Source organism: Mustela erminea, chromosome 13 (genome assembly GCF_009829155.1).
Source record: "Mustela erminea isolate mMusErm1 chromosome 13, mMusErm1.Pri, whole genome shotgun sequence".
NCBI classification, from domain to species: Eukaryota; Metazoa; Chordata; class Mammalia; order Carnivora; family Mustelidae; genus Mustela; species Mustela erminea.
In genome coordinates, this window is record NC_045626.1 from 55,836,547 (window position 1) to 55,855,224 (window position 18,678).

The 18,678-nt window shown below is 36.0% G+C and overlaps 1 protein-coding gene across 4 annotated transcripts in view; it reads left to right on the forward strand.

Annotated features, from left to right (window-relative positions):
- Window positions 1-18,678, forward strand: part of ARHGAP28 (Rho GTPase activating protein 28) — a 205,113-nt gene that overhangs the window by 174,590 nt on the left and 11,845 nt on the right. For all 4 annotated transcript variants that reach the window (XM_032309485.1, XM_032309486.1, XM_032309487.1 and 1 more), the window contains 5 exons: window positions 1,605-1,687; window positions 4,318-4,515; window positions 4,838-4,951; window positions 15,490-15,546; window positions 17,505-17,629. In XM_032309485.1, the coding sequence (XP_032165376.1) occupies window positions 1,605-1,687; window positions 4,318-4,515; window positions 4,838-4,951; window positions 15,490-15,546; window positions 17,505-17,629 (577 nt within the window). The remainder of the gene's footprint in view (window positions 1-1,604; window positions 1,688-4,317; window positions 4,516-4,837; window positions 4,952-15,489; window positions 15,547-17,504; window positions 17,630-18,678) is intronic.

Consider the following 18,678-nt stretch of genomic DNA (forward strand, 5'->3'; position numbering starts at 1 on the left):
ATCCTAACCAGGATGCGGTAATGAATTAACTATGAATCTATTAGCTACAAAGTGGTATAGGTATAGGTTTCCTAAATAAAATGAAAATGGATTATTTGCCAGTTTAAGAGTTTCAGTCTTAAAAGTAACTTCATAATTTCTCTGAAATTGGTGGAAATACAGAGGCTGCATCTGCATCTGTTGTTCCCTCTGCCAGAGGGTTGGCTGCATTGGAAGATTATAGACAGCCTGTAGTTTATGTATTAAAATAATGCCTTATCTGTCCCTCAGTGGCTTGTACTGAGATATGTTCCTGATTAGTTCCTGTTAATCAAGTAAACTCATGTCAGTGTACATTAGCCAATTTCAAAAACATCCTGACCCTGTGTCATTTTTGTTTACAAATTTGACTAAATTTCTAAAAATCCACATGGGGATTATATTAAGACAAGATGATACAGTCCTATAAATAATCTCCCAGCTGATTCTTTGTTACATAGTTATGCACATTTGTCATGTGCTCCTAACTAGGATGCACACAATCTCCTGTAACCTAGTAGCTTGTCTCAAGAGTGTTTCCACTGCTGTAAAGCTAAGTAACTTTACAGGCAGGTGAATGCCTTTCATCCATTGAATATAAATAGATATTCATGCAGTTGAGAACTTCCCAGGGATGCTAGAATATAATGCTTCCCCCAGGAACTCCCCACCAAGAGACCAGTGTGAAGAGAATACAGAGAGACAAAGCAAAGCCTGGAATGCTCTGATATACTCTACAGTTTCAGCACAGCTGGTTGTGGATTATCCAGTTGTGGATGGAATCCCTAAAATTCTTTCCCTAAAACAGGAAGAATCAGTGTTTAATACACAGCTATAAATGCAAGCCCTCTAGCGCCATCTTCTGTCATTTTATCAAGGAATAAAATACTCAAGAATCTCTAAAGCTCCAACAATAGTCACGTTCCTTAAATGTCCGTTTATGATCTAGAATAAATGCCTTTAATCACAATTACAAGAGCATACACATATAGAGGCAACTATGTTATAGGCACTGATGTAAACACTCTCCATATACTAACTCACTTAGTCTTTGCAATAACCCAGGGAGATAGGTAGATGTGACTACTCCTGTTTTACAGATGGCAAAATAGTAGCAATGAGGGGGTAATAGGCTGCACATGGTCACTCAGTGACCAAAGTAGTTGCAGGATTTGAACCTGGTTCTAGAATCGATCCTCTTAGTAATTATACTTTGCTGCCTTGTTATGTAGAAACAAGATTTATTTTCTGTTGACTTGAGCTTTTAAGCCTTCTGTTTATGGCATATAAGTAAAGCAAGGCCTGTGGAAGTACTTTGAAAAGGGAGATGTTATACAGATCTAGAATTATTTTGAGGATCTCATTGGCCACCTGCCTCTACAGTAACATTATGGGATGTAAAAGAGAAGTTGATCGACTGCGGCTCTTGTCCAAGTTAACAAATTTACATTGTTGGGCACAAAACCGGAGTCTTCACCACTGAAAGCTGTCAGGAGCCCTCCTGTGCCACCAGATGTTAGCAAGAAATGTTGTCAGAATGCATCAGTGTTGTTCAAAATGTGTGGTTATTTCTGTTTTCTTGTTAGGAGGGCCTCACATCAAAGTACAGTTTCAAGCTTTACATCTCATGATCATGGCACTGCCTGATGCCAACAGGGACACAGCCCAGGTATGTTACATCAACCTTATGGTCTGTCATTGGCCCTTCGTAGTCAAAGATAATGGCTCAGATGGAAAAATAAAGACCAAGATGACAACTTACTAAGCCAGCTAAGCATGCTGCCAGCCTGTGATTGCCTTTCCACATTCTTACTGATATTCTCCCAAGGAAGACAGGAAAGAACATAAATCCTGGAATCTTCTCTGAACATTTAGTTTAATTCATTCAATCTATTAAGAGATACTGAGTATCTGTCTAGTGCCAGGCACTGGCCTAGGGTTAGCAAGAGGAGAAGCAAAGATGGGAGACAAATTGGGTAATGTCAGAAGAAGACAAATGTGATAATGTCAGAGGCCATTATGTAAGCTGCAGAATGTAAAGCTCTATAATTTTAGGTCCTCAGCTACTCACTTCAGTCTGGTGACAAAAGATCCAAAGAGTATGCTTAAGGAGGAAATTTGAAGTCACTGATTTAAATGAAATTCCTAAAATGTTGGTGTCTTACAGCTTATAAAGATAATTCAATGAAACCATCCTAGAATCTTGGTATTTTAGAAATCTCCTGATATGATCTTCTCATTTTATAGGTTAGGAAAATTAGACTCAGAAAAATGATTTTTCCATTAACATATAGTATAACATTTGGTAGAACCATATTCCTTGGTTCTCCCAAATATTTTGCGCCTTATTTCAGATTTATTTCCTTGCTGTATGTTGGCAAAAATCAAAAGTTTTTCTTCTTATTTTGATAATGATTCTGTATGCAATAGGAAATTTGCTGTAAGTACAACAGGTGTTTGGAATCTTTCAAATGAAATTGAGTTAAGATGAGTTGGAAAGAGCCTGTAATTTTGAGGCCAGTAAACATAATGCTGAAAACAAAGATGATTCTTTGTGCTGCCTCTCATCAGACATTTCAATTTGGTGAGAGCCTTTACTCTCCTACATAATAAAATAAGTGTGTCAATTATATGTCAATTATATCCTCAAGGATGGGGGTTGGATGTGACATAAGAATGTCTATTTCTAGTATAATTCAGTAATATTTCAAAAGCTGGAAATTTATTAGCTTGTTTTGGGGGTATTTGTAAACAGTATTCTTTTATATATAAAGAAGAAAAAGGATGCATCTGCTGTCAGATATTTGGCTCAGAATGTCATCTATCCTCTCATATATCCAAGGATGCAGTAAGAACAAGTAATCTAACACTTTTCTATCAGAAGATCCTCGAAAACGTCACGGGACTGGTGGAGATACACGCGCGCGCACACACACACACACTTTTTCCCCATTCTACATTGTGACTGGATCTAGGATTGAAGCTGATGTGCTATAGAGATCAAGAGCTCTGGCTCAAGAATCAGGTTTCTTCAGTTCAAATCCTGGCTTTGCCACTTAACTAATTGACATTGGGCAGAGAGAGCTACCTGAATCTTTTCCATTAGCTTCCTCATCTGCCAAACAGTGTTAATAATAATACCTACTTCACAAGGTTTGTAAGAATAATAAAGTCAGTGATATATATGAAGTATTAAGAATGCTTGGCTTCCTAAGAAACCCTCACATAAATGTTGACTATTATTACTGTTATATGCCCAACCATTTTCACATTAAAATACTATAGCATTTGGGGCGCCTGGGTGGCTCAGTGGGTTAAGCCTCTGCCTTCGGCTCGGGTCATGGTCTCAGGGTCCTGGGATCGAGCCCCATATCGGGGCTCTCTGCTCAGCAGGGAGCCTGCTCCCCCCACCCCCGCTTGCCTCTCTGCCTACTTGTGATCTCTCTCTCTCTCTGTCAAATGAATAAATAAAATCTTTAAAAAGAAATACTATAGCAGAATTTAAACTTGAGAAACTAAAGAGAATTTTTTTGTATCTTTTCATTTTAAGATTTCAGCCCTCTTGGTGAATTTCAGAAGGTTCCCATAAGCATCTGTACTTTGGTGGCTCAGCCAAACTTTAAGCTTTCTCAAATCTCTCTCTCTCTCTTTTTTAAATGCCAAGAACAGCTGCATGTAAGCATTTCCGTTTGGTCTGCTGAATATTCCAAAATTGAAAAGCAGTAGAAAAATGATACCCAGAAAGTAAAATTTTTCAATTTTTCAATTGAGTTTACATTTGGACCAAGGAATGAGCTACTCATGTTTTCGGGGATTTTTGTGTTTTTTTTTTAATGGGTTTTTCCTTTCCCAAGGAAATAGTAGATAGTTTTCAATGGTAATGCTTTAAGTTAAGGATTTTTTTAGGATTCCTTTTCTTCCTTTGCAACAAAACTTCACTTCGTGTTTATTTGAAAGGCAGTGTTTCCTCTTTCTGGTTTACTACATAATTTTAATATTTGTCAGCCTTGTTTTGGATAAAAGAAAATAAAAATGCAAACTATCATTTATAAAATCTCTAATATAATAAACTCCATAAAAATGGAAGTACTTTTATGATTTAGAGAATTCAATAGACTATTCATTCGCATTTCTTATTAATACTTTTAAGGAATAAAAGAGGCAACATTATATATTTAACCATTCTTTAGTTCTTACAGTTTCCAGGGGCACCATGAATGGGTATAGAAATGAATGATAGCAATCAGTGATGCCTTTTGATAAAATACAGTCATGTGACACAGTGCTGTTTCTTGTTAGGCCCTCATGACATTCTTCAATAAAGTGATTGCCAACGAATCAAAAAACCGAATGAGTATATGGAATATTTCTACTATAATGGCACCAAACCTTTTCTTCAGTCGAAGCAAGCATTCTGATTATGAAGAATTACAGTTAGCAAACACTGCAGCGCACATCATCCGCCTAATGCTTAAATACCAGAAAATTCTGTGGAAGGTGAGTAACAGTGTGATGACTGTGTTGTTTTCCTTGGAATCCCACCTACACCCAGGAAACATAAAGTCTATATGCCCTTAGTCACGGGGAGGAAATGTGAGAAGATAATCCCAGGTTGCTTGTGGCATCTTTGTACATTCTTTAATGGCTGCTCCTAAGCATGTTTTCACTTTTAAACAAGAATCCTTACCATTTTCTCTAATCTTTACAAGGACAAATGCCACGGTCCCTGGTTCCAGGATACTGAGTGTCCAGAAGGAGTCTAACAGGGAGATTTAATTCAGATGCTTTCCTTTCGATTCAAGCAGTGTTTCTTCTCCAGGTTCCGTCTTTCTTAATCATGCAAGTCAGAAGAATGAATGAAGCTACCATGTTGTTAAAGAAGCAGCTCCCAAGTGTCAAAAAGCTGCTGAGGAGGAAGACCATAGAGCGAGAGGTAATGACAATGAACTAAGGATGCAAATGTTGTTATTACCCAGGTTTTTATTTCTCAAAGTATAACACGAAGTAGCTTGTAATTTAGAACCAAAAAATTTATATTCTCACCCTTGTGACTATAAATATTTTTGAAATGGTATTCATAACAGAGTACCAAGGTCTTGCCATTTTGTTGAATTATGTGCTTCTGGTTGAAGTTTTTGAAATATCTCTATCATGACAGTTATTTGAAATTCTGTTAAGTACTTAAGTCTAAGATGGTTCTGGCAAAGATGGACGTCAACCTTTTAGTTCCTGCAAATTAGATTTAGGGCAATCCAGTATATCTAATAAATAAATAATTCTCTAGTGATTAGATAATAAAATAATTTTTAGTCTTTGAGTTGTTTAGTGTAAATTCATTGCATTCCAAAGAATTTTTGCTTAAGTATAGTTTGTATGGAGGTGAAAAGGGAACAGGTTTTAGAAGAATTATCTTTATTGCTTTAATTTAATTTGAGGAAGATCATGAGTGTCAGAACATTCATCCTTGAGGAGGATGTAGAGAAATTTACTTTTCTCTTAAAGGAATTTCCACCTAATGTGGGAGAGAAATGTGTACAAGAACCATGAATATGCATTAAGTGTTAGACCAATTGTATGGACCATGTGGCAGGACAACGCAGAAGAGATAGAATGAGCTCCATTGTGGGGAATTGTGGACAACTTCTGAAAGAAGTGTGATGTTTGAGCTACATCATGAAGGACAGATGGTATTTTGAAGAGAGAAGGGAGGAAAAAGTTAATCCAGGGAAAAGAATAGTAAATGGCAAAGCAGTGAACTGGGAGTATTGCTTATTGATCTATCATAATCATAATGAATGGCTGTATTCCTTTATTGATTACAGGCAAAGTGACTTCAGAATAAGTAGAATCAACATTTAAATTTGGAAAAAAGATCGCTTTGAGAAAAAAAAGTACATTTTTAAAAAAACTTTGCTGATATTTTCCTCATATCATATGGTTCACTTATTTAAAGTGTAAAATTCAGTGGTTTTTAGTATAGTCCCAGAAGTTTGCAATCATCAGTGCAGTCAAGTTTAGAACATTCTCATCACCTGAAAAAACACCATCCTCTTTGGCTATCATCCCCCTAAATACACCTCCAACATTTCCTTCTCCCAGTCCTAAACAACAATTTATCAACTTTCTGTCTCTATAGAATTCCCTGTTTTGGACTTTTAATGAATTAAATCATATACTATGTGACCTTCTGTGACTGGTTTATTTCATTTAGCGTTATATTTTCATGGTTCATCCAGGTCATAGTATGTATCAGTACTTGTTTTTTTATGGCCAAGTAACATTCCCTTATATGGATTTCCACATATTTTTTATCCATTCATTTATTGATAGACATTTGGGTTGATTATATCTTTTACTTGTTATGAGTAATGCTGCTATAAACTTTTATACTTATATATAGAGACATGTTTTAATTCTCTTGGGTATATGGTGGGTAATAAAGCAACTCTGTGATGAATCATCTGAAGAACTGCTAGACTATTTTTCCAAAGCAGCTGTCCCATTTATGCATTTTCACCAGTAGTGTATGAGGATTCAGATTTTTCCATATCCTCACCAAAACTTGTTATAATCAGCAACTAATTTTATCCATCCTTTTAGTATAAAGTGGTATCTTATTGTGGTTTTGACTTGCATTTCCCTGAGAACTAATGATGGTGAGCATCTTTTCATGAGCCTCTTAGCTATTTGTATCTTCACTGGAGAAGTGTCTATTCAAATTCTTTGCCAATTTTTGATTGGGTTGTCTTTTTACTGTTAAGTTGTAGGAATTCTTCATATATTCTAGATACAAGTCCCTTATCAGATGTATGATTAGAAATATTTTTTCCCCTTCTGTGGGTTGTCTTCTCAATTTCCTGATGTGTCCTAGATACACAAAGGTTTTTAATTATGATGTATAGTTTATGTATTTCTTTTGTTGTCAAGTCTTAGATAATAAGGATTTGAACCCTACGTGTTCTAAGAATTTTAGTTTTAGCTCTTATATTTATGTCTTTATTCTGTTTCGAGTTATTTTTAGTATATGATATGTGGTAGGAGTGTACAAGATCATACTTTTGCATGTGGCTATCTAGTATCTCAGCATCATTTGGTGAAAAAAACTACTCTTTCCCCAGTGAATGATCTTGGCACTGTTGTTGAAAATTGACCATAAATGTGTGTTGATTTTTTATCCCTAGACTCTTAATTCTGTTCTATTAATTGGTATGTCTATCCTTATGCTAGTAACACACTGTTTGATTACTGTAGCTTTTTTTTAAGTTTTGAAATTGAAAAATGAGAGTCTTTCAACTCTTTTTTCCAAATAACTTTGATTATTTAGGCTTCCCTAATTTCCATATGAGAATTTTGGGGCCAGTTTTCCCATTTCTGGGAAATGGGGGAAAAAAAAACAGTAGTTGGAATTTTGATAGGGATTACATTAAATATGTGGATCAATTTGAAGGATGGCCATCTTAATAATATTACATTTTCTAGTCTATGAAAACGAATGATCATTCCATTTATGTAGGTTTTTTATAATTTCTTTTAACACTGTTTTATAGTTTTTAGTATGTAAGTCTTATACTTCCTGGATTAAAATTTATTCTTAAATATTATTCGTGTTGATATTGTGGTATTATGGCAAGTGGAATTGTTTTCTTAATTTCATTTTTTGATCACTAATTGTGTATGGAAATCAACTGTTATTTCTGTATTGATCTTGTATTCTGCAGTTTTACTGAACTCATTTACTGACACTAATAGTTTGATTTTATTTGTGTTAATTCTTTAGGATTTCTACATATAAGGTCATGATGCTGTCAGTGAATGGAGATAATTTTCCTTCTTCCTTCCCAGTCTGAGTGCCTTTTACTTCTTTTCTTCCTGGCTAGAACTCTGGTAAAATATTAAATAAGAAGACAAGACCAGAGATCCTGTTTTGTTTCTGATCTTAAGGGGAAATCTCAATCTTTCATCATTAACTATGATGTTAAATCTGGGTTTTTTTTTTTTCCAGCATAACAGTATTCATTATTTTTGCACCACACCCCGTGCTCCATGCAATCCGTGCCCTCTATAATACCCACCACCTGGTACCCCAACCTCCCACCCCCCGTCCCTTCAAAACCCTCAGATTGTTTTCCAGAGTCCATAGTCTCTCATGGTTCACCTCCCCTTCCAATTTCCCCCAACTCCCTTCTCCACTCTAAGTCCCCATGTCCTCCATGCTATTTGTTATGCTCCACAGATAAGTGAAACCATATGATAATTGACTCTCTCTGGTTTTTCACAGATTACCTTTATTCGTTTGAGAAAATTTCATTTTTTTTCTTTTTAAATTTTTAAAAAATTTTAAAATTCAATTTGTGTAAACTGGAAAAAAATAGTTTACCCATTTCTCCCCACTGTTCCCCATTCCCCACCACAGCAACCACCAATCTGTTCTCTGTGTCTACAAGCTGGGATGGTGTGTGTGTGTGTGTGTGTGTGTGTGTGTGTGTACACATATATATATTCCAAATATATATTCCAAACATAGGAGAGATCATACTGTATTTGTCTTTCTCTATCTCACTTATTTCGCTTGGCATTATGCCCCCCAAATTTTGCCATTTTCAATAGCATGGATGGACCTCAAGAAAACACGTTCTATTCTTGATTTTTGGGGTGCTTTTATGATGGAAAACTATTCAACTTTGTCAAAAGTTTTTTCTTTCTCTATTAAGATGATCACTTTTCTTACCCTTTCATTCTTTTAATATTATATATTACACTGATTGGTTTTCATTTATTAAACTAACCCTGCATTCTTGGGATAAATCCTACTTGGCCAAGGTATACAGTCCTTTTAATGTGCTGCTAGACAGGTTGCTTATATTTTATTGAGGATTTTTACATTAACATTCATAAGGGATATTGGTCTCTAGTTTTCTTGTTATACCTTGTGTGGCTTTGGTATTGAAAATACTGGCCTTATAAAATGAGCTAGGAAGTGTTCCTTCCTCTTCTAATTTTTAGAAGAGTTTAAGCATAATTGGTGTTAATTCTTTAAATTTGCAGAATTCAGCAGCAAAAATTTTTGGATCTAGACTTTTCTTTGTAGAAATTTTTTAAAACACTAGATTCAGTCTTCTTGTTTATTATAACCGTATTCAGACTTGCTGTTTCTTCTCCAGCCAGTGTTGATAGTTTGCGTGTTTCTAGAATTTTGTCTTTTTCATCTTGATTATCTAAGTTTTCGTGTACAAATTCTTCATGGTGTGCTCTTATAATTATTTTCATTTCTGTAAAGATTGGCAGTAATGTCCCCACTTACATTTGGGATTTATAATTTGAATCTTCATTCTTTTTTCACAGTCAGTCTAGCCTAAATGTTGTCAATTTTGTTGATTTTTTGATAAGCCAACTTTTGTTTCATTGATTCTTTTGTTTTTCTAATCTTAGTAAAATTCTTATCTTTATTATGTATTTTATTAAGGTTGTTTTGAGTTTAGTTGGCCTTTTTCTTTAGTTTCTTATGTAGAAGTTTAGATTATTGACGAGTTCATTCTTTTTTAATGTAAACCTTTTCATCTATGAATTTTCCTCTGAGATCTACTTTTCCCCTATCCTATAAGTTTTGTTATGTTGTTTTCCATTTTCACACATCTAACTCAAAGCACTTTTTAATTTTCCTTTAACTCATTCGTTATTTAAGAGTATGTTTCAATTTCCACACATTTGTGAATTTCCCAGATTCACTTCTGTTGCTGATTTCTCATTTAATTCCAATATGGGTGGCTAATATACTTCATATTATTTTGATATTTTAAATTTTTCTTAAAGATTTATTAATTTTTACAGAGAAGAGGGGAGGGGCAGAGGGAAAGCCTCTCAAGCAGAGTCCCCACTGAGCAGGAAGTCCACTCTCACAACCCTGAGATCATGACCTCAGCCAAAATCAAGAGTCAGACGCTCAACTGTGTCACCCAGGTGCCCCAATATTATTTTGATATTTTTAAATTAATTCAGACACATTTTGTGACTTAACATATTGTTTATCCTGAAAAATGTTCTGTGTATACTTCATGTAAATGGACTCTGCTGTTACTAGTGTTCTGTAGATGTTTATTATGTCTAGATGAAGATTTGTTTTCTCTCTGATCTTCTGCCTGATTCTTCTGTTACTGAAAGTGAGGTGCTGAAATATTGAAATCTCTAGCTTTAGCAGGACTGTTTCTCCATTCATTTTTTTTTCTGTATGTCTTATGATATGTCTTTTGCTGTATGATTTTTTTCCACAATTTCTCCATTACTGCTTTCATTTGTGTAGAGCATTTTCTAGTATACCACTTTTCATTATTTTACTATATATTTTTGTTGAAAGAAACCGTTGTTTCTTTTATTACACATTTTTAAAATTATCTCCTAATGGTTGCCCTGAGGACTACAAGGACCATCTTAAGATACTGCAGTCTAGTTCATACTAGTTTCACCTGTAAAAGCTCTACTTATAGACCCCCCATATCTCCTGCTTTATGTTGTTATTGCCACAAATTGCATCTTTTTTTTTGAAGATTTTATTTTTTTTATTTGACAGAACAAGACAACGAGAGAGGGAACACAAGCAGGGGGAGTAGGAGAGGGAGAAGAGGGCTTCCCACGGAGCAGGGAGCCTCATGTGGGGCTCCATCGAAGGCCCCTGGGGTCATGACCTGAGCTAAAGGCAGATGCTTTCAGTTGAGCCACCCAGGTGCCCCGCCACAAATTGCATCCTTATAAATTATGTGCCTGTCAATATAGATTTATAATTATTGACTTATGCACTATCTTTTAAGTTAGGTAGGGAAAAAGGTAGCGTCACAAAAAATACATAATGCTGCCTTTTATATTTATCTATGTAGTTATCTTTACTGGTGTTATTTCTCCATGTAGATTCAAGTTATTGTCTTCATTTCAGCCTAAAGGACCCTCTTTAATATTTCTTACAGGGAAGTTTTCCTAAGAGTGCTTTTATTTATCTTAGGATGTCTTTATTTATTCATTTTTTTATTTTGTTTTTCTTTAATAATCATGAATTTAACTCTGTAATTCAGCTGCACCTAGAGGGGATAAGGAAACTATGCAACCCAAAGAACTCCAAGAGCACAAAGATAAGCTGTTTTAAGCAGATGAGGATAAGGGATTGCTCTTCTGAGCTACAAAAGGAATATTAATGGTTAAGAGAAAACATAAGTCAATTTTATTAGATTTGTCTGTAGTCAGTAGTGGTGATCTTTTTGCTGGTCCTCCCATTCTTGGACCCAAAGTGTCCTGTGACTTCCCCAATATTCATGCCCTCTTTCACCTTGCCAAAGACTACATGCTTGCCATCCAACCACTCAGTCTTGGCAGTGCAGATGAAAAACTGGGAACCATTTGTGCTAGGTCCAGCATTTGCCATGGACAAGATAACCAGGCCTCATGTGTTTTAGGATGAAATTTTCATCATGAAATTTCTCCCCAGAGACTTGCTAACAGTGTAATTATGGCATGGGAAATCACTGCCCTGGCACATAAATCCCAAAATAATCTGTGAAAGCAGGAACTTTTATAACCTAATCTTTTCTTCCCGGTGCTCAGAGCATGAATGTTTTCTGTCTTTGAAACTGTGTCTCTAAGCAGCTCAAAGGAAATATAGCTGAAGGACTCACATCTCAACAGAAATATTGAAGATATGGAGGGGTTCACCATGACTGGGTGGCACAGGTGACTCTAGCAGAGTGGCATCTAAGGCTTGTTCTTTATTTTTTAAAGATTGTTTTGCCAGATAGAATTTTGCTTGACAGGTTTTGTTTTGTTTTGTTTTGTTTTCCAGTGCTTTGAATATGTCATCCCATTGTCTTCTGGCTTTCATAGTTTCAGCTGGGGAATTAGCTGTTATTCTTATTAAAAATCTCTCATGTATGCTGAGTTGCTTTTCTCTTGATGCTTTCTTCTCTTGATGCTTTCAAACACTTTGTCTTTTGACAATTTGATTATGACATATCTTGCTGTGGATCTCTTTCAATTTATCCTGTTTGGGTTTGTTGAGCTTTTTGAATAGGTAGATCAGTGTTTTCAGCAAATTTGGAGAGTTTTCAGCCATTATTACTTCAAATATTCTCTGTCCCTTTCTCTTCTCTTCTGGGACTCTTAATTATGTATGTGTTGGTGCATTTCATATTGGATATTGTTCTATAATTCCCCTTAGGTTTTTTAAAGTTTTGTTCTTAAAGTTTTGTTTGTTTTTTAAGGTTTTGTTCACTTTTCTTCATTATTTTTTTCTTCCTATTCTTCAGACTGGATAATCTCAATCAATTTATCTTCAAATTTCCTGATTTTTTCTTCTGCACCTTAAATCTGCTGTTGAGCCCTTCTGGTGGATTTTTCATTTCAGTTGAACTTTTCAGTCCAGAATTTCCATTAGATTCCTTTTTATAATTTCTGTGTCTTTTTTGATATTCCCAATTTGGTGAGATCTTATTCTTATGGTTTTCTTTAGTTCTTTAAACATGGTTTCCATTAATTCTTTGAACATATTTAAAATATCTTATTTGAGGGCTTTTTCTAGTACATTTAATGTCTAGAAACTTCAGGAGTTTCTTCTGAAACTATCGAACCTACTTTTGCCCTGTGTATGGGCCATATTTTCTTGACTTTTTTTTTTGCCTGTTCCATAATTTAGTTGTTATTGAAGAATAGACGTTTTATTTTTTTATTTCGTAAGAGTTTATGTATTCATTTGACAGAGAGTGAGAGAGCACAAGTAGGGGGAGTGGCAGAGGGAAAGGGAGAAGCAGGCGCCCCAGTGAGCTGGGAGCCCTATGTGGGGCTCTACCCAAAACCCTGGGATCATGACCTGAGCCAAAGGCAGATACTTAACTGAGCCACATAGGTGCCCTAAAGAATGGACATTTTAAATATTATAATGTGGCAACTTTGGAAATAAGATTCTTCCCCATTCTCCAGGGTTTGTGGGTGCTTGTTTCAGCTATTGTTTATTTGGTTTTTTTTTTTTATTGTTTATTTGTTTAATTACTTTTTTGCTGAGCTAATTTTGTAAAGATTGAATTGTTTTGTGTGGCTACTGAAGTCTCTGCTCCATGAGCTTAGTGGTTAGCTAATGTTTGCACAGAGATTTTCTTAAACACCTTGTACCAAAATAATCCCAGTCTTTGCAGATGAATTCTGTGTGTTTGTTTGGGTGTATCTTCAGCATTCAACTAGACACTTTATGACTCTGCCTGAGCCTTCACTTCCTGCCTGGACAGAGCCAGAAGAAGTTCAGCCAGCTTAAGATGACAGCTTCAGTTATTTTCAGGTCTTTTTTGAACACATGCATAGCCACATGCTTATGACCGTCTAGATTCTCAGGAATACTTGGAGCTTTTCAAAGCACTTAATCCCCAAAGCATCTCAGTTTCCAGCTTTGCCTCTCAAGCTTTTTAGTTAGTCTGTCGTCTTCTTCAACTCTTATCCACTGTATCAGGCAGCCATAACTAAAACATTTGCCTGTAAATGTTTTCACCATTACCACTTTAGCGCTGCTCAGGTTCCAAGTTAGTCAAGATAGAGGCAAGCCTTCTGAACCAGTATTCTAGGGAGCCACCACCTAGGTCAGAACAAAGAATTAGAATTCTTTGTGAATGAGTCATTCTGCTCCCTCCTGTACCTGAACCAGGAATGCAGGCTGTTATTTTCAAGCCTGGCACTGAGCTAGGCACCAGAGATGGGAAAAGTGTAAGTTTAAAGATTGATTTATTTTAAAGAGGGTGGGGGTGGAATGTGAGAGAGGCAAGGGGCAGAGGAAGAGAGAGAATCCTCACATAGTCTCCCTCCTGAGCATGAAGCCTAACACGGGGCCCGATGCCAGGACCCGGAGATCATGACCTGAGCTGAAATCAAGAATTGGCTGCTTAACTGACTGAGCCACCCAGGTACCCTGTTTTTCTTACTTAAACAGTACCCTGGTCGCATCCTTCAGGCTAGTAGCCTCAGTGATTTAAAACCTTTCTCTGTGCCTCGATTTTCTTATATTATAAATAGGGGAGAAAAGTAAGGATATCTAATTCATGGAGTTGTCATTAGCATTAACTCACTTACCATGTGTAAAAACACTTCGTGAGTTGTATAATGCTATATGAACGTCAGCTATTTTTATTTTTTGCTTGTAACATTAGAAATATGAAAAAGGTAGAATTTCAAGTTTTAAGTACCATGGAAGCATATACTTAAAGTTAAAGAAATAGTCTTTCTTTAGTTCTGTTGTACTAAACCATGTATTTACCTCTTAACTTTGATTAGAATAGACAGTTCAGTAATAGGTTACAAAGTTCAAAAGGTACAAAATACTATAGGATAAGGCCACCTCTGACTTCCTCTCCTGAAGACAGGTAATAATCACCAGTGATAGGGTTGGTGTGCCCAAAAGCATACAGATGTATATACTTCCAAAGAGGTATTATGCATATGCAAATAAATATGAATGTATTTTTATTATGACTTTGTTAGATTAACATTTGTTAAGTGGAGCACAGGGCACTGGATGGTGAATCACACACAGCTCAACAGCAAACCATTACAGAAACTGAAATAAGAAAGTTTAGTATTCACAGGTTCTGGAGGAAGTACATAGCATGCCTCAAGGAACCATATGGGTAGGTCAAGGCTGGATGCAGACATAGCCATAGAACTTGGAGCATGTTTCTTTGTTGGGGTTCATGGGTACAGTTCTTTGGGGTTCCCAGCCTAAGGCCAGATTAGTCAATTCAAACCAAAAGAGTAGTTTTTTTTGTACATTCCACAGAGGTCTTATCTAAGGGGCACACACAGGGATGACCCTGGGAGGTGGGGAGACTATTGTTCATGAGGGTTACAGGGAAGTCCTATCAGGACTCCACGATTTTCTCATGACTGCATGGGTTTATGTCTAGGACGTGGGCTTGCATGAGGGACTACTGTCAGTTTAAGGTCACTGCAGGATGCTTGCCAAACAAAATAGATACTGAGGCAGCAACACCATGGAGTGCAGCTGGAACTCTAGACAATGTTCTCCCCCCTTTTTTTGCATGAGTGTAGCATATATGAAATACTGTCCTGTGTCTTGCTTCACTGACTTAAAAAGTCATGGTGATTATTCCATATCATGATTCCATTATGAGTTTACAAAGCCTTCTTTGCTTCTTTTGCATGGTATTCCATAGACATTTCATAATTTATGTGAACAATCCCATATTGTTGAAGAGTTAGATTGTGTCTTTTGCTAGTAAGATTTATGCACAGTGAACAAACTTGTATATACATTATTTCTCACTAGTAAAGTATATTTGTAGGATAAACTTACAGATGCAGTATTGTTGGCTCATTTTATACTTTGATAAATATTTCCAAAATGTTTTCCATAAAGATTTTAACAGTTTACTCTTCTAATAGCAGCATGTATTTGTTTTGCCTACATTAATCCTGAGGATTATGTGTTTTATTTAGGTTGTAAGTCCCAAGACTTCAAAGGTATTACAAAAATCACCCTCTTCGAGAAGAATGGTAAGAAAACAAATAATTTCCTTTCCTCTCTTATTAAGTCCTTACATGGTATTCTCTGGCCATGTCTGTCATACCTGTGTATAATTTTGGTCATGATCTATCCTTCAAACTTGACATTTCATGTGGCACAGGAAGAAATAGTATAGGGAGAGAGTAAACTAACTGATGACTCAAAATGTATGGTTAGGTATCCTGTACCTAAGTATGAATAGTGTAGGAATTTATAGGGAAAATGTGATTATTATGATCTCAGGTTCAGTAATGTCAGGAAAGTGGAATTTATCTTACAGAGGTTTCTGGGGTGAGGTGGAGGGTGCTGGAAGAGGAAGGACGGCAATAACCAGAACAATGTTTTAGGACTTTAGTCTTGGTTCCAATAAGCTGACAGCCTGCACCCTCAACATCCGTTCCCTGGCATGTTCTCCTGGTTCTCACTGATGATAGTATAAAAGCACAATAATAACTGGCCCTATTTTAAAATATTTTTTATTAGTTTCCTACTGTAAAATAGGTAGCTTTAAATATTAGAAATTTATTCTCTCACAATTCTGCAAGCTAAAAGTCTGAAATCAAGGTGTCTGCTTAGTTCATTCCTTCCGAAGGCTGTGAGAGAAGGATCTTTTCTTGATAATCATTCCTAGTGTTTGGTGATGCCACCAATTCTTGATATTCCTTAGCTTGTAGACACATCATTTTAATCTCTGCCTCCATCTTTACACACTGTGTGTGTGTTTGTGTGTCTTCTCCTTTTATAAGAACAATAGCCATATTGGATATATATCCACCCTACTCCATTATGATCTCCTCTGAGCTAATTACAGTTGCAAAGATCGTATTTCCAAATATGGTTATAGTCTCAGCTACTGGGAGTTAGGACTTCAATATATATTTTGGAGGGACACAGTTCAACCCATTAACATATCCTTTTAGGGCACATAGTAAGTCAATTCAACTTGAACCTTCTATATCAACCATGCCATCCTTTGAGAATGTTCCAATTTAAAATGATTACCTGAGGAGTTAGCAAGATCCCCAGATAGAAATTTATTTCTATTCATATCGAGGTAGATAATTAATTTCTAAAATATTCAAAATTTGGAAACAAAAGGAATATTCCACTCAATCCTGACAAAACAGAAATTGCTGTTAATTAGACCATACCATTCTTTGATTATGTCATTTAATAAGAGCTCCAAGTTAGGTCTGCAGGCCAGTCTTGTCACATGAAAACAGATACTCAGCAGTCCATATGCTCCTCTTCAGAGTGTTATCACATACTTTGAGGGGTCACTTTTTTTTTTTTTAAGATTTTATTTTTATTTGTCAGAGAGAGAGAGAGCACTGGCAGACAGAGGCAGAGGGAGAAGCAGGCTCCCTGCAGAGCAAGGAGCCCAATGTGGGACTTGATCCCAAGACGCTGGGATCATGACCTGAGCCGAAGGCCGCTGCTTAACCAACTGAGCCACCCAGGCATCCCAAGAGATCAAGTTTTAAGTACTCATTTGGAATTCAACTTGGACCCCCAATCATTGTTATTAACTAAAGATAAAGGATATTTAAAAAGCTGTATTTTCTAATTGATTCTCAAATTTTTCAGATCTTGATTTTAAAATACACTGAAATATAGAATTCTGCTGAAAGTAAGTTTATTTAGGGCACAGTTCAAGGAAATAAACTGATAGAAACACAAGATTTATTTTTCATAACCTAGTGTTACTTCTCTCATTTTAAGGCAATATAGCAAGGCCTTAAGCATGTAATAAAAGTAAAATCCCAGGTTAAGTTTAGTGAATCTCCTGTTGAAAAGAAAGCAGTGTTTCATTCTGGTTAAATACTGGTCACACTCATGTGTTTTCCTAATTTGCATTGCCACTGATTTTCATATCTCTTAAGTGCAATCATTAAAGTGATATTCATCCTAGTTTGACAGATTATACTGAATTTTTCCTCATTGGCAGTCTGACGTGCCGGAAGGAGTCATAAGGGTCCATGCTCCGCTTCTCTCTAAGGTGTCCATGGCCATTCAGCTCACTAGTCACACCAAAGCCAAAGACATACTGGCAAAATTTCAATATGAGAACAGGTGAGTATAAGTGAATATAGGTCTCTATACAAGGAAGGTGATCTTTTTTCAGATTAAGTAACTTTCCAAGGCTTTTACAAACTTGACCTTTTTGGAAAATTAGAACCTGTTTACTTTGGGGACTTTACCAATAGAGTAAATCAAAAGTAGAGAAAGAGATTAAGTAGACCATAGAATTGTTGGTAATAAAAGTGGGGTTTTTGTTTGGTTTTTTTTTTGTTTGTTTGTTTAAGAAAGTTTTACAAACGGGAGTATTAACAGACATGTTCTATCTTGGTGGTTTCATTTACTACATGAGTTTTACCATTTATTAAAATAAAAAATATAATAAGTTAGTTTTAGAGATACCTGGAATAACATTTCAGGCTTCATTGAGCTCCAACTTGCCTAGATCAGATAGTTTATGTAGTTAAATGGACATCATAGCTGTTGTTTTCCTTAAAATAAACTACTAATAAATCTTGGGATCAGAATTTTATTTACAAAAAAAAAAAAATCCTTTTGTTTCTCCCATAAGTCACCTTGAAGTAACATTAATCAGGATTTTTTCTTCAGGCATGCTTATTCAAGGATAAACATTTGCCCTGAGAGTTTTAAAAGATGAGAAACATGATAGACACTAGTTTAAATCCATCCAGTAGAGAACAAGTACAACTTGATGGTCTCTAGTAAAACTGATGGATATTATTTTTGTTCTTGTTCTTCTTGTTGTTAGAGAGAGAGTGAGAGCAAGAGGGGAGGGGTTGTTGGGAAGGGCAGATGGAGAGAATCTTAAGCAGACTCTGTGCTGAGCAGAACCCAATGTGGGACTCGATCTCACAAGATCATGACCTGAGGTAAAATCAAGTGTTGGACACTTAACTGAGCCACCCAGGTGCCCCAAAACTGATGGAAATTCCTAAAGAGAAGCTTTACAGTACTGTTAAGAAGGGGTACCCATGTTGATGGGGAGGGGAAAAAAGCCAGTTGCATAAGCTTACATACCACAAGACTCCATTCATACAACATTTTGAAGTAACAAAATTTTAGAAATGGGGGGTATGTTAGTA